General features: G+C 42.2%; 1 protein-coding gene across 4 annotated transcripts in view; it reads left to right on the forward strand.

Moving 5' to 3' along the window:
- The first annotated feature begins 1,518 nt into the window (after positions 1–1,518).
- oprl1 (opiate receptor-like 1) overlaps positions 1,519–27,742 on the forward strand; it is an 89,479-nt gene continuing 63,255 nt past the window's right edge. For all 4 annotated transcript variants that reach the window (XR_004657371.1, XM_034877349.1, XM_034877350.1 and 1 more), the window contains exons 1-2: positions 1,519–1,915; positions 12,918–13,151. Coding sequence is in view for 3 of the 4 variants with exons in the window: in XM_034877349.1 (XP_034733240.1) it covers positions 12,943–13,151 (209 nt within the window). In the remaining variant the exon portion in view is untranslated. The remainder of the gene's footprint in view (positions 1,916–12,917; positions 13,152–27,742) is intronic.

Raw genomic sequence — 27,742 nt, forward strand, 5'->3', positions numbered from 1 at the left:
GTTGATACTGTTACTGGGAAGCTGTATTTTTGTTCCAATGACAAAGAGCTAATTGCTGCTACTTCAGTTCCTTTCCAAGGAAATCAACCGTGTCTGAGGAGCAGGTTCAACAGCGTTCGTGCAGGGTTTCCCCCAGAAAGGTTTTGGAGCCCGTTGGCGAGTGTCTTTTTCATCAGAGGTCACAGACCCGTTCTCCCTCCAAACAGCCTACTGAGTCAGTGACCCCGTGAGCCGTTTTCCTATATCACTGTTCATTTTAACTCCCCAAAATAACATGATTGATTCCACACAACGCCCTTAACCAAGTACAACAACCCAGGACGTTGACCCAGGAGACCGGGGTCCATGTACCATGCTTAGACCCCGCCTGACTGAAACATCTGTTTTATTACCCCACCCACCAACCTTTCCTAAACCTAACGGTAAGACATACGTCCCGATCCAGTGTCAAAAAGTGACGCCAACAGTCCCGACCCAGCGCGGTGAGAAGATATTAACACCAATAAGAACAGCCGTGGCACAGGGCCAAGCGTTCGGAGTTTACCTCCAATCGTTTCGGTGGTAACAGAATTACAAAATTGAGGAATTAATAAAGTTAAACACAGATTCCATTTGGTCAGTGCTAAAAAGTAACTGGAGATTTTACACTGTTTGAGAAGTTTGTAGAAATTTGAGCTGATACAGGCTGCTGTGGTACTATGAATGATGATTTTTCACAGGGTTTCTCTGATTTTTGGGGAATTAAAACACACAAGTTATCAACCAAGCGGCCCCAGTGTAACTGTAGTTTACAAAATGGCATTACAAAAATAAGAATTCCCAGTGGCTACCAGGCTGGTGATACAGTGTGTGGGGGGGGGGGGGGGGGGGGGGGGGGGGGGGGGGGGAGCCCTGCTGTGGGTGAAGTATTACAGCCATATTGCACTATGGGAATATTCATTCCCTCTGGCAAATCCAAGCATGTGTTTCCTGTTTCTGTCTCCAGCAGAATAGCAGGTGTGAAACAAAGACGTCGTTCATGTGGCCATCCGATGTGACATGACCAAACTCCACCCTGCAGCACTCTGTGCACCACTCCCAGGCTTCAGCCCACGGTTACCCCCCACAGCGGAACCATTGCATCACCTTCTATAGTGTTGCATTGAGCTGGGAGCTAATGGGATTACAGTAACAGGTTGGATTAGTCTGCTCATGTCTCTCTTTGGATGTTTGACTGCAGCTACTGCTTTAAACCTCCCATAGGATCCAACACACTGTGCTGCATGTATGAGAATGTACACACACACACACATACACACCCAAATGCGCATAGCCTACAAGATGGGTTACTAGCATACTAACGGAGATTGAGGAAAAAAAGACAGAGGGAGAAAGAGAGAAGGGGAAGGGATTGTTGTTGAGCAAGTCCTCATCGATCTGTCAAGAGGTAAAAGAGAGGGAGAGACAGAGAGACAGAGAGACAGGTGGGATGGAGAAAAAGAGAGGGGGAGAGAGAGACAGAGAGAGATAAGAAAATAATGGAAGAAAGCGCAGCGGCTGGCTGCGTCTTTATCCCAGCAGACCCCTCCCCCCCTCCCTCGCCTCTCTCTCTCTCTCTCTCTCTCTCTCTCTCTCTCTCTCTCTCTGTCTGCCAGCTGATGCTGACTCTCGTCATCCCGGGGAAAAACCTGGACGGACTGACGGTGGTTTTGGGGATTTTTGACACAGACTATAGCATTTACTACTTGGGTTACTGAGGGAAACTGTGAATTTAAAGAAGACCCAAAGCCCGAAGCAGGGAGAGGAAAGCGGACAGAAAGCAAGCAGCCAGGGCACTGTGAAAAAGGCAGGGGGGGGGGGGGAGAACAACAACTTCCAGCCCCCGGCGTGTGTGTCCTCGGAACGGTCTGCAGGGAGCTGTTTGCCACCACAAAAGGTGAGACCTTAACAAAGCGTCCTACGGTCCAACGATGCGGCGCCACAGCCGCGTGTGTGTGTGTGTGTGTGTGTGCAGAGGTGCGTCCTGAACCGGCACCGACACAGTGCGCACTGCGTGTGGAAACGCGCCCCGGTCCGTGTGCAGTCTGTCACTGTGTTTATGTTGAGCTGCCTCAGCTGAACGCCTGTCACAACACGCTGGATGGATACTGATGGCGCGTGGCGCGGACGTGGCGCACTTTGAATTTGTAAAGTGTTGGATGCGCATTAGTGGTGCATCCATAGGTGCGTGTCCCTGTATGCGGTCTGTATGTGTTTATACTTGCTGCGTCTGGTGGTGCGTTTGAGTGACAAGTTGCATCACAAAGACATATGGAAGTTTGGGTGCATGTGGTGTGTTTACTTCCAACACCTGCTCGGATTGAAGGGGGTGTGTGGGTGCGGTGCATTTTGGGATCTTATGTTGTTTTCAAGCTTAGAGTGGAGACCCTTTACCATTGTGTCTTTACTGTAAGTGTGTGTGTGTGCGAGAGAGAAAGAAAGAGAGAGTCTTAAATTAGTGATTTCCTGGTTGTAACTGTGTCATTTTATACACACACACCCCCCCCCCTACACACACCCGCACACACACACACACACACGGACAACAAGATAGTATACCATATTTAAAACTATAGGTTTTGGGGTACTTTGCAGCATATGTATCTGTATGGAAGTGTGTTGATGACAAAAATGAATCCAAGAGCAGATTATACAAGCTCTCACACACATCTGGAAAGTTCCACTGTTTCGCCAGTTTTGGAGAACTTTTTTTGTGGTTTACAGTTTTCAACGCAACGTACCCATCTCTACTCTGTCACCACATGGCGAGACGTAGAAGGTGGAGTTTAACGGAATGACGACTCAGGTCCAGGATAACCCGGTGGAGTTTAGATGAACGCTGGATGCGAGCGCCGTAAATAAGGAGCGAGCAGCTTTCGCCGCTCTACTTCAGTAAAACAACTCTTCTGTTCTCAAAACAACAAACTTTATTCTTAATTCTCGCATTCACACAGTACAATGTAGTGACATTTCATTTCAGGAATCGACCCCGTACTAAATATATTAAGAACAGTAGACTGTGGGGCTGGGCAATATATCGATATATTGATATCATGATATGAGACTATATATCGTAGATTTTGGATACTCAGCATTTTATTATTGGCCTTTACCAAGACAGAGCGATTGTCGCCCCCGGCCGATCATCGGGCCGTTTCAGATTATCTGCATCAGCGTTTCAGTTGCCTGCTAACTGATAAAGTTAGTTAATAAAAAGGTGTCCTACTTTGTCTCGTCTCCAGCTCTGTGTCTGTCCCTCTGCTTCGGTTTGACTCACCACTGAATCTGACTTAAGGCCCCCCCCCACGGACTCTCTTTTTCTGGGTGATATTTTGAACGTTTCTCATTTATTAAATAATATCTTGAAGCTTTAAACTAAGTTTTGTGTTAGTTTGTAACACTCAAAAATCGATCTTATTTTTGCTGTGAATAGCTATCAGTTCCAGATATTGGTGATCTGTTCCATTGAATGCTAATAATCAGTATCGGCCTTGAAAAAGAATCCCACGTTACTGATGATTATTCATCACACCGATACTCAACAGTACAATACAGCCGCAATATTGATATTGAGGTATTTCATCAACAATATTGTGATATTTGATGATCTCCAGATCACCCAGCCCTAATAGACATACAGTGTCCTGTGAGCCAATCTGGTTCAGGGCCTTGCTCAGGGACACGTTGGAATGTGGCCAGAGGAGCCTGGGATTGAACCGCCAACCTTGTGGCTGAACGCTCTACCTCTGAGCCACAAGACACCATCTGCAATATTAGGATTTTGTTCCCACATGAATGGGACCCTGGATTAGTGTTCAACCCTCCCGTGGTCCTCAGGTCAAATTTGAACCCTTTAAACAATGCCTATGTCTGAAATACGAGTTTCATTTTTAACCAAATTACCAAAAAAAAACGGATTGGATTCCTTCCAACGCTCTCTCATTCTTCTGATCTTAACTATTAGTCAAAATGATTCATAATTTCCGTTTTTTTAAGCCCTGCTGTGCGTACTCCACACCCAGGTCTACGAGCCGGAGCTCAGTGCACGGCGTGCGCTGGCCAAATTTCTTCACGTCTGCTAGATAACAGAGGAGAGACTAGCTGAAATAACGAGAACTAAAAAGGTTTTAGACGCAAGAGGAAAAACAAGAATACGTATTGGAAGCACTTTTCAGCATAGAAACAGCTGAAGGAGTTGAAAAAGATGAAAACCGACGCCATGGGCGAATCATGAGAGGCTAAGCTTTCATTTGGCGTGGTCCACGAGTGTATTATTTGAAGATTTAATGCTTTAAAGTTATCCAAACTTTTACGAGTGGAGGAAACAGTGACAGAAGTGTGGCGTCCACAGCGCGGTTGTTGCGAGGGAATGGAATGGTGGGAATGTAGGAATGTTGAGATTCCAAGGTGAAGGGTTAATAATCCAAAAACAAAGCATAAAACAACAAAAGGCATCCAGCTAAACCGGCAGGTAACAAGTCCAAGATGAGGTAATCACAGGAATAATGGAAGCTGAACACACTGCTACACCAAACAGAAACAACGATCTGAAACAGGACAGGAAGCCCAAAGACTAAATCCAGAGGGTAACGAGGTAACTAGAGGCAGGTGACAAGAGGGCTGGGTAACAGGTGGAAAATCAGGGAATCATAGGAGCGGGAAAACACAGGAAGTAGAACTAAAGACAAGACGAGATAGAGACCAGACTTCAAAATAAAACAGGAAACAGAACATGTACAAGACGAGACCAAAATACTGGGGAGGGGGAGGGGTGAGACGAAGCCCAGAGGAGATGCTACTTTCAAATTTTTCTACCCTACCTTGAAATCACTGACCTTCTTGAACTAATATTACATATTTATGGTATATGGTTGATATATCTAGGGTTTCCTGGCTCAGAATGGGCCTTTAGGATAGGACTACGCACAACAGTTAGAAACAGGGCTGAAGTCAAATCCACCTTTGTCGAGTCCAAGACAATTCCAAAACCAGGACCACTTCAGATCGAGTCCGACCGAGACCTTAATAGTTTGAGTCCAAGTCAAGACCGAGTCCAAATGAGAGACAGTCAAGACCGAGACAGAACTAAAACAATCCTCTTCAAGAGGACCACTCTCTAACTTTTTCATAATGCATGTGATGTGAGAGACAATATGTCTTCTACTCTATGATGATCACTGTTTTTTATTTGTAATAATCAATAAGCAAGTGCAGAGTAACACACTTTAAGGTCAAATAAGGCCATATTATTTACTTAAAATGTAAAATGGAAATGTTCTCCTTGTTGAACTTACTACTTGTCCTGAAGAATCCAGAGTACAGCGTGCTCTCTGGCCTTCTGTCCAGGGCCAGGGTCCAATCACAAGCAGGTCTGAGTCCATATACTAACAAGTCCAAAACAGTAGAAAAGCACCTTGAGTCTGAGTCTGGACTCAAGTCCTACAGCCCTGGTTAGACTAATCGGTCCACGTACAGTAAAAGCAATTGTTACCTTATTTGACAGAAATCGATGCCTTTTCCTGTTTTTTCTGACAATTTGAAAAACTAAAATGTATACAAGTTTTAAGTAACTAAAACCCAAATTAAAAAGACTTAAAAAGGGTAAAAAATATATTTTTATAATTTAAATAAATCACCGGGAGAGAGTGGTACAGCCTGACTCTAGAGATTCAAGTTAATGTTCTGCATGTTCAACGGTCATTTGGGAAAGACATTTAGAGAGGATCGGAATTTCTATTTTATTCTCAGTTCTTAAAAATTCCTCAATGAGGGAAAAACCTTGATGTCACATATAGAATATTTGACCGAACAATTCCGACTTAAAGTCCACTTGTTCCGAAGCTTTCGACTGTACCTCCCAGTCTTCATCAGATGGAATATGCTCAGCTGTCATATTCAAACTTTCCGTTATTCTGAGCACCTCTGAGGCTTAAGGTACTCATTGGCTCAACGTCTAGCTTTAAACAAAAACTAGATGCCAGACAAAGTCTTCTGGATTGTCTTCTCTCTCCAGATGAATGAAGTCATGCAGAATGATCTCTCCCTGCTTATTGAAGATGAAAGCATACTTGTGAACAGCACTGGGATGCCAGAGATGGGACATTTCCCAGTAATGACCAATGACTTGTAACTCATCCCTCAAAAAAAAGACCGTAAACAACGGCTGAGAAGTGAATGGATCAGCTCGGAGAGAGCAGTAAAGGTACATAGTTATACCGCATATAGTATGTGGTCATACTTAATAAACGGCTTCCCTACTGATGTATGCAGCAGCTTGAAACCCCAAATAAAAACAGCCTGTGAACCCGTCATATTGATTGACTGATTGATATCTTTATTTTGAACATGTAAAGAAACACCTTAAAAAACTAAATAAAAATTCAATAAATCCAGTACCTAAAAACCTGTATTTATACATGCAAAAATGAGTGGGAAGAAGCAAAACCTATGTACTTCAACCCCTTTATACAAAGGCAGGACTTTGACCCAGGAGAGCGGGGGTCCTGTCCCATGTGGGTCCTTAACCGCCCTGTTATTACGTCCAGTCATGGAACCCTAAGCCCACCCACGACCTTTCCCTTAACCCAGCCTTCCTGTCCCCGCGTATCATTGAACCCTAAGCCCACCCACAAGCTTTCCTTAACCCAACAGTGTCAAAAGGGACCAAGCACGTGTTATATGACGCTAAAGGAGACAACGAAGCGTGTGTCATATGACAATGATATGATATGTCACTAACCACAACAAAGATACCTGACCCAGCGTCCATATTTTACGAGATGGGAGTGAGAATGTGTTGCATATCCTCATTAATTTCTTCTTAAAGACAAGTCAATAAAAAGCATGTCCTACTGCAGGGGGTCAAACTCAATTTCACTAAGCGCCATGCTGGAAAATGAGAATCACATCCAGGGCCAGACTTGTAGTCTATTGACATGCTTTTATTTTAAATGTTGTTGGGGTTTTTTTTTTGGGGGGGGGCATTTTTGGCCATTATTTTTGACAGGACAGGAGGGGGGGGGATGACATGTAGCAAATGGACACAGCCAGAAGTTGAACCCACCTCCGCTGCGTCACGCAGGAAGAGAGCGCCAGTGAGCTCAAAAAATAAAGACAGGGGTTCGTGAAGCTTCATTGGACCATCACTAGCGCCTGCTCTACCAACTGAGCTATCCGGGTGCCAGACATGCTTTTATTTAAAAAAAAACTTTGTCTGTATTATTGCATGTCTCAGAGAATCTTCTCACTTACAGTTGGGTTGACATAAAAACCTAAAAAAATCCTCAAAAAACTTCTTCAGCCATCATGGACTTTAGTAAATCAAGCAAAACAATGATAACATTTTTAAAAGTAGGGTCCTGCACAACATCCTGTTTTATAGGACCATAAACTATTTATGTCCTACTACAGTACATTGTTATTTTCCACGTAGAGTTAGTAGTACTCTAGAACAGTGTGTCTCATGGGGTACACGTACCACTATAGTTTCTTTGGGATACTGCAGGGGGTACGTGAGATTTTTGCAAAATGCTAATTTTAAAATATGCATTAGTCCTAAATTCCTAGTATAATTCTGCTTTAACCCTCTGAGACCGAGAGACTTGCCCACGACCAAAAACAGCACCTCTGATTCATAGTTCATCATTTATTAACCATAAAACATAGAAACTCCCCAAAAGTTGCGGCTAAATGCTAACGAGTTAGCAGTTACGGAGGTCTCTTCCGGGTCTTTCTAGCCTCTACAGGGGATTTTCTATCAGGCCTGGAACTTCCAACCTTTTTCGGGGATGTCAAGCATTAATCATAAATGCATTAAGTGATGGATTCTTAACTTTGTTAAATGTTAGCGCTCTATTTTACCTTTTTTTCCCACGGAAAAATGCTAACCTTTGGCTTAAAGAAACAATTCTAATAGAAAGGTTTAAGAACCACTACTCTAGAATACTTTTTCTTTTGTATCCAGAGAGTTGTATCAGCGTCATAGAATGGCAATTAGGGTAGCTGTTAATGTGGTCCAACCAGGGCTGTAGTCAAGACCACCTTTCTCGTTCCAAGACAAGTCCAAGACCAGGACTAGTCCAGACAAAGTCATGTCCAAGTTCAAAAAGGTTTGAGTCAAAGTCAAGACCGAGTCCAGAACAGAAAAAGTCTTGACAGCATCAAGGGACTATCATTTTGGGTTTTTATTTACTGATCTAAAAGCAAAAACAGTGTCACAACCCCTCTTATTTGTAAGTATAGCCATTCCCCTTGATATCATACAATCTAATCTATAGATTCTATATCATAATAGTAGTGTTAGAACCAATACAAACACCAATCCACTACTATTACCACTGCTACAGTAGGTACTAGTACTGAGCATTTGAGCAGCTAACTTCTGCTATGTTAGCTTATGTTAACGTTCTCACATAGATAAGGCTGAGCCGCTCCTAGCTCGTCCAGTACGATGTCTCTGTAGGTGTCCTACCAAGTCTGACGTTGTCCCACACGTTTTCAAAAATGTTGCTTTATGGAATGTGCCGTCTACCCTGTGATTCTTTTTAAGTTCAGTGCTGGGACATTCCTGATGATTTCTATAACCACATTTGATTATGGCAGAATTGGCGGACATCTTTTTTTGTTACAATGTTTGATTCAATGAAAATGAACGACATTAATGTTAGCAGGGCACGCAGACACGGGGCGTGCAAAGACAATCTTGTGTGTGATTGGTTATCAGGTGGCCAGTGTTTCACTTTCCCTCCAATATTATTATGAACATAATAAAGACACCTGGACTCGGTTGAGACCAAAAGCCATATTTGGCAAGACCAGTAGAAGGGGACCAAGACAAGTCCAAGTCCAAATACCAGCAGGTTTGAGACAATTCCGAGACCATAGGAAAACTATCTTGAGTCCTACAGCCCTGAGTCCAACCATTTGCTGCAAGAGAGACAAACAGAGAGCAGGATTGTATTTGTATGTAACTGTAACCATTAGAACAACGGTGAACGAGCTGAAAATAAGCAGACTACATCTCCCTCCACAGTTTACCTGAACTGTATCGGCTTATTAACAGCTGTTTGGATTACATGTTTCCTCTGAGGGGGCGGTTTTTCAGCCTGCAGGTATCCAGCACAAAGCATTGCTCTGTACAAACTGGTTAATCTCTTTTGTGGATATTTTAAGGTGACCAGAAATCAGAAAATTCCCAAAATCCAAGCAATTTTCCCAAATCCTGAATCCAGCCCTATTTTCCCAAAAATTAGAGCAAAGTCTCAGGAGCAGACTCTTGAGTAGTTTGATAGAAAATTAAAAAGTTTTCATGGTGATTGAGTTGTCTTGCAGCAGCTCCCGCCAGCTGCTACGTAGGCGGCTAGGCGCAAATCTCGATCAAATGCATTGCTATTTTTCATTTCATTTTCATTCATTGTTGAAATGGAAGCTCAAACTGGTGTCCTGGAACTCAAACATGTAAGTACTCCTGGATTACTGCAGAGTTACGAGACACAAACAAAGCATTTTGCAATTTATGTAGGAAGGAGTTGTCAGGCTGCACAGCACACTGTACAGACCAACACTTTGTGTTTGTTTTATTAGTTTCATAATGACACTTGAGTTCATTATTGTAATGATTTTTCATATGTATCTTTGGGAATACATTATATTTGGACTATAGAAAGAAAGACCTACAACACTACAGAAATAAAAAAGTATTTCAATGAGCATTGAAAGTGCCCACCAGCTTGCCTTATCGCAGTCTTGTCATCAGTAAACTATGAAACAAAAAAGTTCTGCGTCCACATGATACAAGTCTTCCGTGATCGCGCACCGATACGTCTCCCACCACTGAGCAACGTCAACTGTATGACCTCGCCGGACCTGCTGATTTTAGACTGACCCTTCCTCAGGGCCAGGGGGTACTATGTTTTACGGGTTGGGTTTGAATTCATTGTAAAGAATTATGCATCTGTTCAAATTCGTTCGAACTTCAGTTTTGCTAGTGCACATTACCGGTAGATGACTTTGTAACATAACTGTGTATTTCCGCTGTTTACCTTGCAAAAGACAATGAAAGATGATTATAGTCTGGGCTTGTAAAATACTGTCTCATATAGTATAAACATCAAGGTCCAAGTTCACATCTCTGCCCAAGACGTATTTTAAAACCAAGTGTAAACAGGGTCATTGACACGCACATGTTCACAATATCCAACCGGAAAATGTCTCATTAGTGCTTCTTCCTCCTCTCACACGGAGAAGAAGTTGCACTTTGGCCCACCCAGAGGGCCGCCGCAGCCTTACATGGACACGCACACTCTTCAGCTTCTAACTTTAACTGCTTATTCATCAAAGCCAAAACACTCGCAACACGTGCGCACACACTCACATTCATATCATCAAACAAAAACACACTCTCTAGGATGTTAGATGGGGATGTGTGGAGGCGGAGGAAAGGAAAAAGAGATGTCAACAGTAGAGGGAGGGAGAGATGATGCAGGGATGGGAGGATGAGAGAAGAAAGAGAGATATTAGAGCATAAATCAGGCCATGGGTATTGAGACTGGCAGCAACCCCGGGGAAATTCAGCGCCACAGCGGAGCTACTTTGCTGTTTTGATTTGATGAATATTCATGATGCGGCAGAGAGAGAGAGAGAGAAAGAGAGAGAGAGAGATCGTCTTTATTGTCATTCAGCAAAACATAGAAATGGAAGTTACTAATGAAATTACGAGCGTGGCTCCTTTTAAGAACACAGATTAAAACAGGGTGATAAACGGAGCTCTAGGAAAGCATATGTATTAAAAACAGAGCGCAGACACTAACAAAAACTCGTTACAGCCGCTTGATGGTATCCTCAAAGTCAACGCCCAAAACTCATAACCATGGAGTGTTGGGAAGTGGATAAACCCGACAGCCAGAACTTCACCTTCAGCCTCAGCACCCTTTTGACCACGCCAGTTTACCACAGCAGTAGCTGACACCATGCCAATCCACTTCTAGACTCTAGATTCTAGACTCCACCTTACCCCTCACTCTGGAACAAGGTGCCTCAACTCCTTCCTCCGGGGCAGCAACTCACTGCCAACCCCTGCACTGAACGCACATACAAATGTGGGACGCTGCTTCATATTGCTTCGAATTGCCATCCACGCCTCAGAGTTAGTCATCAGTTCATATGAGGAAAATATGCAATAATTTTGAATGTTGCAATAACAATATTCCTTGCGATAAACAGATACTACAGCGTACTCCGTGCTGCTGCTGTAGATGGTCTACAGTAAAATACAACTAATTGTTTGTTGGATTTAAAACAAATGAAAGTGATTACTTTCAAAAAATGTGATCCGGATGGTTACATATATAAAAGTGCAGTTATCACAACAAGTGTTTTGCAATATGTCAATGCAATGATGCTATAAAAAAAAAGAATCCCACATATTGTGCAGCTCTTATTCAAATCCCTACAACAGCGGAACAAAGGGTCAGACTTACTGTCTTAAATATACCTGTATATATGTGTGTATATATATATATATATATATACACACACACACACACACACACACACACACACACACACACACACAGTTTGCATAAAACTGGACAGTTTACGTTAAAAAAAAGAAACTAGGGGCAGCCAAACGTAATATGAATCTAATACACCCTAATGCAAATACATGTGAAAAACAATACAATAACAGTCATGTTCATTCAAGGTTTTTGCAATAAAACCCTGTTATGTTACTGATTTACTTTGGCATAATGCTTAAAATAACAGTTGGGTTGTTAACTTACATGTAATGTCCATCATTTTACAGACATTTTGTCACACACAGGTCAAATTTGGATCAGTATTTTTGGTATAAGAATATCTAAAATAACAGTCTTCTACTTTACATTAGGACTCTGTTATGTGTTGTTCTTGAAGATGTTTGTCTTTTTTTCTGCTTTAGATTGATTGCTTTTCTCTCTCTTTCTTTTCACTGCATTAACATTCATAAATATTTATGTCATCGCACCCTCTCCTCCTTCTCTCTCTCTCTCTCTCTCTCTCTCTCTCTCTCTCTGTCTCTCTCTCACACACACATCTTAGTGGTAATATATTCCTCACATGCAGTTCAGGTCTAAGCCATTTTTCCAATCTTTGGTTCACCTGGTCTCCTTGTGTACTAATGCTTGTATAACCTCATCGCTGTTATGGACAGTAAGGCGTAGACCTCAGGGCCCTATGTTATTGATCTAAGCGCACGGTGCACAGGTGCGTTCGCTATACATTATTTCATATTTATGTTAATATTATGCCAAGCGTAATTGTGCCATGACTAGATTTTATGAAGATGTCATCATTAACATCATGATCTGATTTAGTGATCGTAACCAAGTGAGTGATTACATGGAAGTTAATGCCTTTTGGCTTTGCATGACCCCTTATATTCTTGTAGATCATACAAAAGAAAGGGAAGCCAAGCACTAGACTGAGCTGCGGTGGCGTTGTTAAACAGTCTTGGAAGGAACTTGTTTTGGTGGAACGTTTACGTTCCAAAGTGGTTTAGTCATGCAACAGATTGGACAGATGGTCTAGCTAGCTGTCTGGATTTACCCTGCAGAGATCTGAGGACCAGGTAACCATAGTCCTCAGATTGGACAGTTGGTCTAGCTAGCTGTCTGGATTTACCCTGCAGAGATCTGAGGACCAGGGAACCAAAGTCCTCAGATTGGACAGATGGTCTAGCTAGCTGTCTGGATTTACCCTGCAGAGATCTAAGTACCAGGTAACCATAGTCCTCATATTGTATAGATGGTCTAGCTAGCTGTCTGTATTTACCCTGCAGAGATCTGAGGACCAGGTAACCATAGTCCTCAGATCGGGCAGATAGTTATTTGTCTAACCACACTTCCTTTCCTCTCTGTCAGGTGGGTGTAAGGATCTGGGTCGCAGATGGAGTTCCCTGATGACTTCCTGTTGGCCGAGCTCGGCCACCTGCAGCTCTACAACGACTCGCTCTTCCACAACAACTTCAGCGACACCTACAACGGCACAGACACCCTGCTGCCCACGGGGGTGAAGGTCACCATCGTGGTCGTCTACATGATTGTCTGCGTCATCGGCCTGGTGGGCAACTTCCTGGTCATGTATGTCATCATTCGGTAAGAACAACAACAGTTTCTGTAGCTACAAAGGGCTGCATGCAGAGGCGTAATTTACAGGGAGGATATATCTTATGTCTAATAATTATTACCTTTACATAAATGAATACATTGGCAGAAAAGGCACAAATTGTTGCAGAAAGATTCAGCAGAATGCAGGTTTGAAGGATCCTCAATGGCACTGTTGCTCTAAATGATTGATGTGTGATTTCGTTGTCTCAACCTTAACTCATTTGGCAAAGGCTTGAATGTCAAAGACGTTCATTAATATCAAGAAGTTACACACTAAAGCTTTAAGCAGTGACGCAGAATGACAATTTGTTGTTGTTTTACGTTTACGCATTCTTTTAATTTTGCATGTGAATGGTGTTTATTTTGAAAATCAGCCGAAAATCAGAGAAATTCTGCGTGTGCAGATTCTGTGTGGCCCTAGTCATTTTAGCGTCTTTTATCAAAAGATCATAAAAATAAGGGTAAGTATTCTGTGAAAGCACCAATAATCAACCCTACAATATATTCAAAATATGGACATTGATGTTTTTGGTCAGATATATTTTGATATCTGATTTCCTACTTTGCCTTGCCATAGCTTTGTTTTAAGGCTTAGGGTTAAAGGCCAAAGCCATCAGTTTAGACTAAACATTATCAGGAGAGTTGTATCATGTGAGGGCATCTGGCTCCCTCAGACTAAATCTGCGATCACTCCAGTGTGTGCGTTTTAAGTGTACCATATGTACACACACACACAATACACACACACAACCACAACGATGGCAAAGATAGCTGCCCTGCACCACTCGGTGTTATTTAAGTGTGTTGCGTTGAATTACACAAGATGGCCGACCACCACACCAAATGAGGTCCAGCAAAGTGCAGGTCCCTACCCTCATTAGCCTCTACTTCACCTGCAAAGATGCATTGGACGTCTCCTCTCATACATCACCAGAGGTTTAGAGCAAAGTCTCATGTCGAGCAGAAAATGGAGCCAAAGAACAAGATAACATGTCACTGCTTTCTGAACAGCCCAAAATGGGTGGCAATCAGAACGGTCATTGTGTAAGCAAAATTTAAATCTGAAACATTCACAAGGGCTAGCCACAAGAAGAATCCAGCAGGTAGTTCCCTACTGCATTGTCCATCGTTCTCTTTCCAGTCTATGTGGTTCAGAGCTTAGTCCCAGAACAGGGAGCTGCATAAACTCACTTAAGAGACTGCAGAGAGAGAAAGAAAATAAGAAACAGGTAGGCTAAGTTAGTTTGTTTTCTCTGTGCACCAGATGTGACATTTTCAGTTATTAAGAAATAACCATAGCTAAGAAAAGTCTGAGTCAGTCTGTTAAAGCAAATGGGAAGACGTGACACTTAACCTCCACAAACACCTGCCCACACACAGACACACTTACATTGTACTACTCCTGTGTACACGTAACATGAAAGGCAACACTGTAAATCTATACTGGTTACAGTCCTCTGCCCAGAGACCATTACAAAGAAACAGCTGGAAAAACATCTTCTCAGGTGTCTGATACATTTTGTAGTTTGGGTGTAGAACTGTTTCCTGTCAACGTCTTTATTTGGCCGGTAGGTGAAGCAGGGAGGACTAACAAACTTACAGACGTAGAGACCTGTCAATCATGCAAATGTGACACAAAGTATGCCTTTTGTTAAGAATACTAATTTCTGCATGTACCATCAATAACTTGAACTCTTTGCTCCTTGGGGGTGAAGTCTACCTAAACAACAACAGACACATTGGCTTCTACACATTAATATCTCTTCACAGGTCTTTGGAAGAACTATTGGCGCTGTAAAAATTGAGGGCACATCAGACCAAATTCCCTACCCAACTGTTGGTAGTTGAGTTGTGTTGTGGGTAATGTAGGCCCAGGTTTAAAAAAGAAACAAGAATGAGGGGAATAAAAAAGATTCAATCTCAGCTGCAATAATCTTTTAGACTGTCCATTGTGATTCCTGTGTGAGAGCTGGTACAGCTCTGAAAGCTTTGTAAAGAAGCAGATTGGGAAAACTGGGAGGTGTAATACTACAAGCTTTTCTACACACTTTTATTTGTGAGTTTAAATCTGAAAAACAGTGTTTTGTTCTTTAGACTTTTCCTCTGCAATCCTTTATAGTCACAGCTCAGACAATTGAGTCACTCAGATAGCCAGATGGAAAGATGTATCATCCAACCCACAAAAACAAACTTGCACTGTAATTATTGATTACTGTAAGATGACTGCCTGGTGACGTAGCTACATCAGATGGAGGAGAGCACCAAAGACAAAGGCAGGCTTGTGCTGCTAACGTGTCAGGTGTGATGGAGGGAGGCCAGCATTGTGAGACAGAGCACCAGAAAGACACAAAGAAAGGTTAGAACCCAGAGGAACTCTGGGATTGGTCCCGTGGGTGGTGAACATGTTTCTTTGAGCCAAAGAAGACATGCTCAAAAGGATTATATGAAATGGACTCCTCCCGGTTACAGATAAAGGAAATCAGAAATTCAAATTGAAAAATTGAGCAAGAGAGGAGGTACAACATACACAAAATGTTGGTGGCAGCAGACAAAACATACGCAGAGTAGTCCAGTGAGAACCGACAACGGCTTTCTTATCTATGACTCCACATGAAGCTAATATGAAGCTTCAACTGTCGGAGACAATTTAAGTTCCTACCAAGTGACTTTTGGTCCTTGAAAAGCGCTATACAAATTCTCTTTTATTGTTATTATTATTACCATCCAACACCCTGTTTGCGGAGAAGTCCAACCCTAACCAGCCTGAGTAGAACATTGATAGTTTTTCAACAAAACCCTGAATTAAATTAAATTAGGGTTTTAATGTTGACTGCCAACAATACAAAATGAGTTCCTTGGTTCGTGGTTATGGCTAATAAACTCTGGCTAAAATATGGTTATGATAATCAGAAAGGAAAGATTGTGGTTACAGTTAACAAAAAGCAAGCATTAGTTATTGGTCTGTGATGGGACACAAACACTCTGTATTTTTATGAATGTCAGACTAACTACAGTCCCATCCATCATGGCATCCCCTTCACTCTGGTCTCGCATTACCAGACCTTCCTCCACAGCCGTAGACAAGGGTCTGGCTAGTCCACACAGCATTTCTTTAAAGCAATCACATCCGTCTTGGACGGCAAGGAACTTCTTTTGGTGGAACATGTGTATGTTCAAAGGTTGTTTTAGTCATGCAACAAAAACTCAGATTGGACAGATAGTTTAGCTAGCTGTCTGGATTTACCCTGCATAGATCTGAGGACCTGGTAACCATAGTCCTCAGATTGGACAGATAGTCTAGCTAGCTGTCTGGACCTACCCTGCAGAGATCTGAGGACCAGGTAACCATAGTCCTCAGATTGGACAGATAGTCTAGCTAGCTGTCTGGATTTACCCTGCAGAGATCTGAGGACCCGGTAACCATACCTCAGACTGGACAGATAGTCTAGCTAGCTGTCTAGATTTACCCTGCAGAGATCTGAGGACCAGGTAATCATAGTCGTCATGAATCTCCCAGAGGCTGAAAAATGAGGAACAGCCGACGGTATTTCACCTGAACAGCCCCGGAAATGAAACGCCATTGATGTAGACCACATACACCCTTATTGTCCGGCATTCTACATAAAGTATATATAAAGGTATTTTGGCCCTAGGCTGAAATTGAAAGGAGCAAAACTGTCCAATATGAACACAATACCTGGGAGACTGGACTGGGTAGACCCACCACCAGCAGTAAACCTTTACATGACTGCCAGGCGAGAATATATGTCCCCTTGATTTATCTGAGTAAGACAGCTGGAGCCACAATTTAAATGTCAGCTAAACATTCAGAGCCTGGAGGAACAATAACCGCGACCCGCATCGCTACATTTGTCTTGTGGGTGCTGTGTTATGACAGTTTTGACAAAATCCAAACCTATCCATTAAACCTTCATTGCTGTCTCATCAATGGATTCTAGCTCATCTATCCAGCATCGTCAGCCGCTGTTTTGCATTTTCTCTCCATCTTTCTCTTCCCCAACTATCAGTGGAAATGATATGTATGTGTACCTATTCTGATCCGTCCTTGTGTTACATTAGAGGATCCTGTTTACTGTAAAATGAGCTGAATGTTGTACTCTGGCATCAGGAACTTTTTTAAGCTTGGCAACACAAATTCTGGGTAAAACAGTTTAAACCAGGTCACTTCTTTAAAAAAGAAATCAAGGGACACAACACCAGCAATACATTACAGAGGACCCCTTTCACCCCCTCCATTACCCTTTCCAGTTACTTCCATCAGGCAGAGGGTGTTGGAGCCCTTATAAAAACATACATTTTTTTCATGCATTTCTAACACATTCCCACTCCCATCTTGTAAAATATGGATGCTTTTGGCATTGTTATTGACATTAAAAGTCTCCTTTAAGGTCATATCTAAGCGTGCTTTATCTAAATGCACTGACACAGGTTTTGAAAAAAGTGTGTAGGTGGGCTTATATAACATGTGTTTACATGACAAGAACGGGACAGTTGGGTTTAGGAAAAGAAGAAAGCAACAGTTGGGTTTAGGAAATGGGACACTGTCTCTCAGTGGACATTTACCCCAGTCTACTGGGTCAAAGCCCTGTGTTGTTAGACCCAACCACCACACCCACCACACCCGCCACCACACCACCCACCACACCAACCAGCCTCGCTATGTGAAACTTCAGGTGTAGCTGCTGCTCTGCCCGGAGCGTGCTCTACACACGCTGAAGGGGGATTTTTGCGTGGTATCTGAGGCTGACAGCCACCGCCTAAGCGTCCATATTTGACAGTTGGTATTTTTTCCATTGTGAATGATGATAATAACGAATGGCAAAGTCTTGTGTTTACAATTTGTTGTTTTGCTCATCATTGCTATTATTGTGCTAATTGATATGATGAGAAATCTGATAGGATGATGTGACCTGGAGGCGTGGTGACACCTTTGATTTAGGGCAGGTGAACAGGTGTTCAGGTGCAGCAGGAGGGGCAAACCAAACGACTTTCTATAGACAAATTTTGTTTGCTGTTTATTGATTTATTTAGGCATTTTGCCCTTAAAAAACGGCTGAACTGTGACACTAAGAGCAGAACTAACAGAATGTGCGTTGACTTACTGACCGCTCCGTACAGACGGTACTAAACATCTTTCATCCCTTCTGCGATCACTTCTCCAAACAACACAAAATAGACACTGAAAAGTGGCTGATTTGTGTGTTTGGTTCAAATGTGTGTTATTAACATTTCAAAGTTATCTGTCTATCTAGTTTTTGCTACAAAGCTCATTAAGATACACAATGGTTTGGTCTACATGGATGTGAACTTGTTTCATTCAATCTTTGATTTGTTCTCACACAGGCTCTGGTTAACCAACAACAGTAGTACATCCACGCATACTTTATACAGTACCCAGTGAAGGATGTGTAGGTGGATGTACTATACATGCACCTACACATCATCACAGTCACCCGCTGTGTTTTCTTTGAGACTTGCTCAACACTCTTCTAAAAAGTCAAATAAACTTAGAAAAGCATGAGAAAATAACAGTATTGTTGAAAAATCATTGTTTAAATGGAGTTAACAGCAGATGGAAAGTAAAGTGTTCAATCTACCTCTTTTTTTGTAAACAAAATTAAAGGAGAAAAGTTTCTGTCAAGGAAATTCCTCTCTCAACATCTTTTTTGCTTTCCATTTTCCCAGCGTGCTCAAACATTGCACTGCAAGCTTTATGTGTTTTTTAGCCATCGGGGCTGTCAGACAGCAGCAGAGGAATCAAGGTTTTACCTTTTGGCAGCAGAGATACACAGTGCTGGTGTAATTCTTGGCTCATGGCAATGACAAGAGCCAGGAGCAGGGATCTCTACAAGCAACTGTTTAGTGCTACATGCAACACAACGAGAAGGTGGACCACAGGGAGAGGGAGCCGTCATGCTGGATAGAACAACACAATGTAATTCTGCTGAATAAAACATCACATTCATTACTAATTTCCCTTGTTTTCATTTTAAATAAATTGTAGGCTGTACAGTTACAATACAAGTTTTCTATAGGCTCACTCTGCCACTTTTTAGAAAAACAATTCCAGTGTTGGTCCCATGGTGTCAGAATTTTAGATAGTCACCATGGAAACATTAATTGGTCATGTGACAAGGGCTGGGAAGATAGGCAGAACAGGCGGCCATGTGATTTTATTCTGATCCAATGGAATTAACAGCTGTCAGATTGACAGCACTCTAGCCATCCTCTCTTGCTGAAGCTGTGTTAACAGGGAGCAGGTGGAAAGTTCTGCTTGGAAGGATTTTTGTATGGAAATAAGGTTTTTGTTTCCATAACAACACATCGAGCCATGTTGCACATTTTCGGACATCATCGGGCCTTAGCTTCAGTTCTGAGTTCAAAAAATGCCATCATTCCTTGAAGCAACAAAACACACACATTGTGAAATGTAAGGTGTTGGACAGTTTTTCCAACAGGCATTGGAACTAACAGGCTCAAGGGAATTTCTCTCTGCATAGACAATTTTAGGTGAACCATAGTTGGAGCATTAAAAAAAAACAGATGCAAGGAGAGAAAGCAGCACGACTTCAAAGTGACATATCCAGGGCTTACTGGTAGATTAAACTGTCATCATCTGTTCAGCTGGCCTCTGGCCCCGCCTTTATCAGATACACCGATGCGATTGGTGCTGCTCGGCTACAAGGGCATTGTTAATGAGCAGCATAACTCGATGCCAGAGTAACTCACTGAGCAAATTCAAACTGTGCTCTTGCGAGACCTCTGGAGTTCCAGGCTACCTAAATAGTCTTCTACATCAAACTCCCTACATAGAGTGTAGTGAATGAGTGGGGGATTTCTGGCAAAGCCATGGACTATTCAACCGTAGCCTATGGCTGCATCTTGTTCCTCAGCTGTACATCCTCTGGGGGATTTCTGAGGACTATGGTTACCTGGTCCTCAGACTTCTGCAGGGTAAATCCAGACCGCTTGCTAGACTATCTGTCCAATCTGAGGACTATGGTTCCCTGGTCCTCAGATCTCTGCAGGGTAAATCCAGACAGCTTGCTAGACTATCTGTCCAATCTGAGGACTATGGTTCCCTGGTCCTCAGATCTCTGCAGGGTAAATCCAGACAGCTAGCTAGACTATCTGTCCAATCTGAGGACTATGGTTACCTGGTCCTCAGGTCTCTGCAGGGTAAATCCAGACAGCTAGCTAGACTATCTGTCCAATCTGAGGACTATGGTTACCTGGTCCTCAGATCTCTGCAGGGTAAATCCAGACAGCTAGCTAGACTTTCTGTCCAGTCTATGGACTAAGCTCAGCTAGACGTTATAAGAATTTCAAGTTGCCTAGTGACCAATTCGTTTTTGATTTTGAATATGGTGAAGGAAGAGCTAAGGAGTGAGGACGACAGTAGGAATGGAAGGAATCACAGAAAGAGAAGTGCAACAGAAGACTGATGTAAAGTTAATCTTGCAATGTAGATGATGTAGACCCCTCCATGGCAATTCTAGAGTTTTTTGTTACTTCCCAACCTGTATTTCCCTGTGTTTTTGTGTCTAAGTGACTGATGGAACAACAATCTTTGACATTGGTCCAGTATTAAGTAAGATCGCTGCAGTTGGCAGGGGAGAAACAAGCTACAATGGAAGATAATGGGGCGATTGTCCAGCTTGTATTTACTTCACTAAAATGCCACTGACCGGCTCAGATTAATACAAGTTTCTGACAGGCGGTTGACCTTTCTGTTTAACCCTTGTGTTGTCCTGGCAACATTGTGACCCCCAATTAAAGCTTTTGCCATCACAATATGTTTTTTTTCATCAAATGCTCTGAAAATAATGGTAGTTGTTTACTACTATGCTCGTAATGATAAAAATAAATTTAGTGAATTATGGGTGTTTTACTGAATTTAATAACTTATGTTGTCCTCTGGGGTCAAAAAGTCCCCTCAGCACAAAGTAGGTTCAATGGAGCAAACAGTCCCACCATACTATTGATCATGGATGATGGATGTGTGGGGTCAAGCAATGGTTACGACGACAAAACAACACAACAGGTGTTTTCTCAGGTGTTGGGCCATTTCAAAGTCTGAGAGAGGCAGGCAGCACAATGAGGAGCAGAAGCTCTACTGCACAGGAGGCTTGTGAGATACTTGGTAATATGAAAGAGAAGACAGACGAGGAGGACAGTGCTGAACATAATGAGGAGGATCAATCAGCTGATGAGGAGGGTAATAATGACGACGTGAGGGATCCAACATACAGACCGCATGCTGCTTATTAACCCGGGGTGGCTGCTGCAGAAATAGAAGCGGAGTATGAATTGATGAACTTGATGATGAGGTAGAACCTATAGCTGATATAGAAGAAGTATCAGATGTGCAGCAGTGCATCTATGATGATTATGATGAAGAATCAACGGATGAGAAAGAATCAGTTAGGAAGAAGACCCAGCTGAGATAGAAGAATATGAAAATGACAGAAATAAACAAGTGTGCTGATTTCTCATACCTCTGCAATTTAAATCCACGGCCATTTATCTGGAAATGACCTGGACTCAGTGCAACGTCACCATGATTTGGTCTACCCTGATTGGCTCCTATTGTCAAAAGAAATCTGAATGTTAGTGGAGTTTTTTTTATTTCATTTAAATCCCCAGATGGAAAAATGGAAAAAAGTGGATTTTGCTACCAAAGAAGTGCTGCATCCTGTATTAGAGAAATAGAGGAGACTCTATTAAAGGTACAACTTGTTTTATGTTCCCAGTGGTCAGAAAATATTCCATACTTGTTGATAAGTTGCGTGTCAGTAAGGCGTTTGGTGTTTGTGTGTATATTTTTGCTGTTCTATGGTGTTAAAAGAAAGAAGAGTATTCCTAAAGTCAGACCTTTTATCTTGGCCTAAGATCCGTGTAACATGCTCACAATTTCAATTACAAAGCAGCAGGTCAACTTTGTGACAGTTTTGACCATCTGCTGTGGAGCAAATCTGGCATTTGAACTGAGTTTTTTGTTACCAGAGAGTCTAATTAGGTTGTGCGTGTGCTCTGAGCAGCACTGAGTGGCCCAGTTATCTGAATCTCTGATGGGAAACAGATGGATGTCTGCTCGGCCGGTTGGTTGGGTATTTACTAGTTTATATCCTTCATGTTGCACTTCTGGAATTGCTCCGGTATTGCAGGAAATTCTGCTAGATGCGTGTATTTCCTTCCGCTTTCTTTGTGTTGGAATTTTAAACTCGTAGGGAGTTGGGTCGGGAACCGGAGGGTTGCCGGTTCAAGTCCCTGTACCGACCAAAGTATGGTGGTGGACTGGCAGCTGGAGAGATGCCAGTCCACCTCCTGGGCACTGCCAAGGTGCTCTTGAGCAAGTCACCAAACCCCCAACTGCTCGGGACGCCTTTTCATGGGCAGCCCCCCCACTCCGACATCTCTCCAGTAGTGTGTGTACAGGACCTGAGCATGTGTGTGTAGTTCAGGCTTGTGTGTAATAACAACAGAGTGTAATACTGTAATTTCCCCTTGTAGGACTAATAAAGGTAGTAAAAATTAAAATCTGCTCCTCAGATCTCTGCAGGGTAAGACGATTGGTTTTAGTATAACCCTTGTGTTGTCCTTGGGTCAAATTGACCCGTTTCCTAGATCGACGTCCTTTTTAATTCCCCAAAATAACACGATTGATTCCAGCCACCTGGTCTGGACACCTGCACCTTTAAATCTCCTGCCAAGCAGCTTTGTGTTTACATTCAACATAGCAACGGCGGGATGTCTGATTGGTTGAAGGATTTTCCAATTGCGGACAGAGTCATTTGAACTATACCTGTTGGTCCCGCCTCTTGTGTAGAGACAATCCAGAGCAGACCCCCCCAAGACCAACGCTCAGTCTCACATCTAAAGAGCTTGGCTTGGTCTGGTGATAACCACGCTAGGTATCCATTGCTTGGTTATTTTTATTTTATAAACATCACTGCCATGATTAATATGATAATCCAATTCTAATAGTGACGGAGTGAGCCAAATGTCTCTCTGAGTAGACATCAAATATTTATACTTTGGCTCAAAGACATGAAGCTGAGTAACTAACTATGAACAGATGGTGTGTGTGTGTGTGTGTGTGGGGGTGCTTGGAGTCCCATCATGGACCATCATCAGTGATGTGTTTTTATTTAAAAATGTGTGTGTGTGTGTGTGTGATCAGCGTTCCCTGACAGCCATTATGACCCTGCTGATGAAATCTGTTTATTGATAAGTTTGTTCCTTCCGTCCGTCACACAGGCTCATCTGCAACATCACAGCATGTAGAATATTGCTTCAGGACACAGCCGCATCACTGATTGGCCTTACATTTTCAGGTGAAGGTAAAAAAAATAAAACAATAACAATAGTATTAATAATAATAATAATAATAATAAGATGGAGGGGTACGAAATATGAATGAATGAAATATACAACAAATGAATTTTACTACGTTTTTTAGAATCCATCGTATAAAATTAGTTTTAAAGGGTAAAGGAAACCTAAACACATCCCCGATGAAAGTAGGAGAGAGAGAGAGAGAGAAATAGAAGTCGAAATAGATGTATATAATTACTTTAAATCATCCTATTGATGTTCATATAATATGTTTTTCCTAATATTTGGACAAATTGTATATTGAATCTTTGGCGACATTGTTATTGAAACATTCATACAAATAAATCCATACACGAGAGAGAGAGAGAGAGAGAGAGAGAGAGAGAGAGAGAGAGATGGCTGTAATGTCATATCTTCTAGTCCTTGACCCTGTGATCTGAATCCTCTGGATCCTACAGCTGAATTGATGAGGGGTGTGTGTGTGTGCGTGTGTGTGTGTGTGTGTGTGTGTGTGTGTGTGTGTGTGTGTGTGTGTGTGCGTGGCTAATGACCATGCCTTCCTCCTTCCTAATGACCATGGTGAATTATGAGGCAATTTATTATGCTCTACAAATGAATCCCTCATACTGAGAACTGAGGGTGGATGTGGGTGTGTGTGTGTGCGTGTGTGTGGGTGTGTGTGTAATAGACCAAATATAGCTAGTTGTCACATGACTTCTCTGTGAACCAGACACACACTCTAATTTGCATATTTTCAGGAAATGTCCTCCCTGTAGCTCCTCAGGCTTCCTTTCTGTCTTCCCGTTGTTTCTCTTTTTCTATTTCTTTTTCTATTGTATGGATTTTTCTCTTTGTCTTTTTCTATTTCTATTCAAGAGACTATGGGATGTTCATGTATGTTACTCAGCAACAGGTAACATTATGGGCACGGTTGCATAATAATGTTACAATGATTTAAACTTTTAGCGAGGGACAATTAAATTACCTTTAATGTGATTAGTCGCGATTAAATATTAAAATTGTTTGACAGCACTATACATATCCACTGTTTAAAATCTCCCGTCGTTTTCAGTATGGTTTCAAAAAGCACTCACAAGCTCAGCTCTGAAAAATGAAACATCTGCCGGTAATATTACTGAATGTGTCACTGAACCCTATCAACCACCATGTGACACTACAGCCTTGTGGCTTTATAAAATGTCCAAGCACTCCTGAAACTGCAGAGAACAGAATCTCCTTTTCTGGGCACTGGATGTTCAGTTCAGCTTTCAGCAAATGCAAGGTTGTGTCCCAATAAACAGTGAGCACATGGCCATATCTCCCCTCAGACCAGGTGTGAGACCCTCACGCTGTCAAAGCCCATGTTTGTCCTTAAGGGACTGATAACATGGTTTGGTGAGGGACAGCCTGTCCCTGGTTGTCTCTTCCCTGCCCCAGCAGGACTAAGAACCCTGCAGAGTTAACTGCGCTGTGTGCTTAGGTAATTAATATTGCACGTGTAGGGCTGCAAGATGGGAGGGAAATAAAGCCTTCTAGCCTTCTCCTGCTTTGGGAACATCAACTATTTTCAGTTTACAGCCATGGGGGTGATTGTTGGGGGGGTCAGGTGAGTCTGGGCTTTTAAAACCTTCAGATTGACATCACCTGGTCTTTCCAGACGATGATTGAGAACAATCCATGACACTGTCAGGTCTCAGCTTTCCAAAGAGGGGGAGGGGGGTGCATGCTAGAAACTCTTCAGGGGGGGGTAAGTGCAAATGATAGAAATGAAATCAAACTTTTTGTGACATATTATACAAATGTCTAATCGGTTACCTGGGGTGCCCAAACTTTTGAGTCCCACTGTATGTGACATGCTTTAAGTTTGTTAAACATAGTGAAGATATTACTTGGTTGATATTAACAAACAGATATTAAAGTGTACTCAGTTCTGCTGCTTTCATTATTTTAACACAATTGTGTTGAATTTAAAAGAAACGAAGGGAAATCATTTCCAGCATTCTTTTGAACAAACTGAACATTGAATATAAAAGGCTCCGCTGAAAAAAGAATGACGGCTACATTATGAAGTTTTCTTCCGATATTTCCTTTCAACAAATGCAAAAAATACCCAAATGTGTGTTGCGATATGTCACAGCCTTTTGTGTAGTGATTGATGACGATGAAAAAACCATATCCCAACAGTCTAAATGTAACTGTGATAAAAAAAAAGTATAAAAATAAACTAAAAAATAAAAATAGTAATTATTTAAATAAAATAAAAAGGGACAATGAAGCATTCCTAAAAGTAAGCTAAGTCTAAGTATGTGCATGGCTACCTATATATATATATATATATATATATATATATATATATATACACACACATGCACATCCACACATGTATTCAGTCAGATTTAAAACACAATTTAGTGTACTTTTTTCAATTTATTAATTCAATTTTATTTATAGAATCTAATCATAACAAGAGATATCTCAAGACACTTTACAGATAGAGTCTAGAACACACTATAATTTACAAAGACCCAACAATTGGGTGAAAGTGATGCTTTGGAAAACATGATTTTTCTGTAGATTTTTGAAAGGTAATTTCTATGCCATTTCAAAAATCTATTCTCTTTTGTCTCGGCGGAGCTGAGATGGGAACAATCGGAACACGGTCGTCTTCTTGTTCGGCTGCCTAATCTCGGCAAGGCTTGGGCTATATTTTTTGATGAAGGTTCCTGGGAGACCCTTTGCGTTAGGCAGGATGTGGAAGTGTGCAAAAGTTTGAGAAGACCTTCTACTGCCTTGAAAGAAAATCTCACAAGATGCTGCAGCAGATCGACTTTGTCAAGTTCATCTGAGAGCCCAACGTTGGTCTCCTGGCCTAGAATGACGAGGTAAGGAAAAGAAGACTACATCTCAATGAAATAACCATGGGACCTTTCTCAGGAGATGTTTTGAGCATTTCAATTCAGACACTGGATTATGAACAAACTGCCGTGAGAGCAAAATAAACTAGCAGTCTATTCAGCCAGCATATTTGTGTTTTATCTTTATGAATTACAGAAATATCAGACGTGCTAGACCTACTTTGAGCTTCCAACAACCTTTCCACAAAGATAGGTAGATTTTGTGTATTTGACCTGTGCATAAATTGATTAACGTAAAATGCTAGCTGGCATCAAATGGTCCTTAATGTATGATATGAAGCAGAGTAGGCTGTGTGTGTGTGTGTGTGTGTGTGTGTGTGTGTGTTTGTGTGCAGGGTGGGGGGGCAGTTACCTCATTGGTTGAATAAATAAATGGTTGATTTAATTTCCACCTTTCAGAGATAAATTGGAATGAGTGGAGCATGTCCACACAGGAGGAAACTGAGTGATTTCTTCAAAAGATGGGCTGATATTCCAGACATTTTATTTAGGACATGGGTCAGGACACTGGAGCTGTGGACATGGGGCAGGATACTGGAACTGTGGACATGGGTCAGGACACTAAGGCTGTGGACATGAGTCAGGACACTGGAGCTGTGGACATGGGTCAGGACACGGGAGCTTTGGACATGAGTCAGGACACTGGAGCTGTGGACATGAGTCAGGACACGGGAGCTTTGGACATGAGTCAGGACACGGGAGCTGTGGACATGAGTCAAGACACGGGAGCTGTGGACATGGGGCAGAACACTGGAGCTGTGGACATGAGTCAGGACACTGGAGCTGTGGACATGGGTCAGGACACGGGAGCTTTGGACATGAGTCAGGACACGGGAGCTGTGGACATGGGTCAGGACACGGGAGCTTTGGACATGAGTCAGGACACGGGCGCTGTGGACATGAGTCAAGACACTGGAGCTGTGGACATGGGTCAGGACACGGGAGCTGTTGACATGGGTCAGGACACGGGAGCTGTGGACATGGGGCAGAATATTGGAGCTGTGGACATAATAATAATAATAATAATAATAATAAATTTAATTTATAATTCACTTTATATTCGCAAAAATCTCAAAGTGCTACATGGTAAAAAAGTAAGTGATAAAATAAAACACATGGTGAGCATGAAAATAGTAAATATAAAAATAAACAAAAACAATGTAGAAAAGGGCAAGAGATCAATCAAAAGCTCTCCTAAAAAGGTGGTTTTAAGGCCACGTTTAAAATCATCCACAGTCTGTGGTGTCCTCAGGTGGTCAGGGAGACCATCCACAGTCTGGGAGCCGCTGAGCAGAAAGCCCGATC

This window comes from Etheostoma cragini, chromosome 7 (assembly GCF_013103735.1).
Source record: "Etheostoma cragini isolate CJK2018 chromosome 7, CSU_Ecrag_1.0, whole genome shotgun sequence".
NCBI classification, from domain to species: domain Eukaryota; kingdom Metazoa; phylum Chordata; class Actinopteri; order Perciformes; family Percidae; genus Etheostoma; species Etheostoma cragini.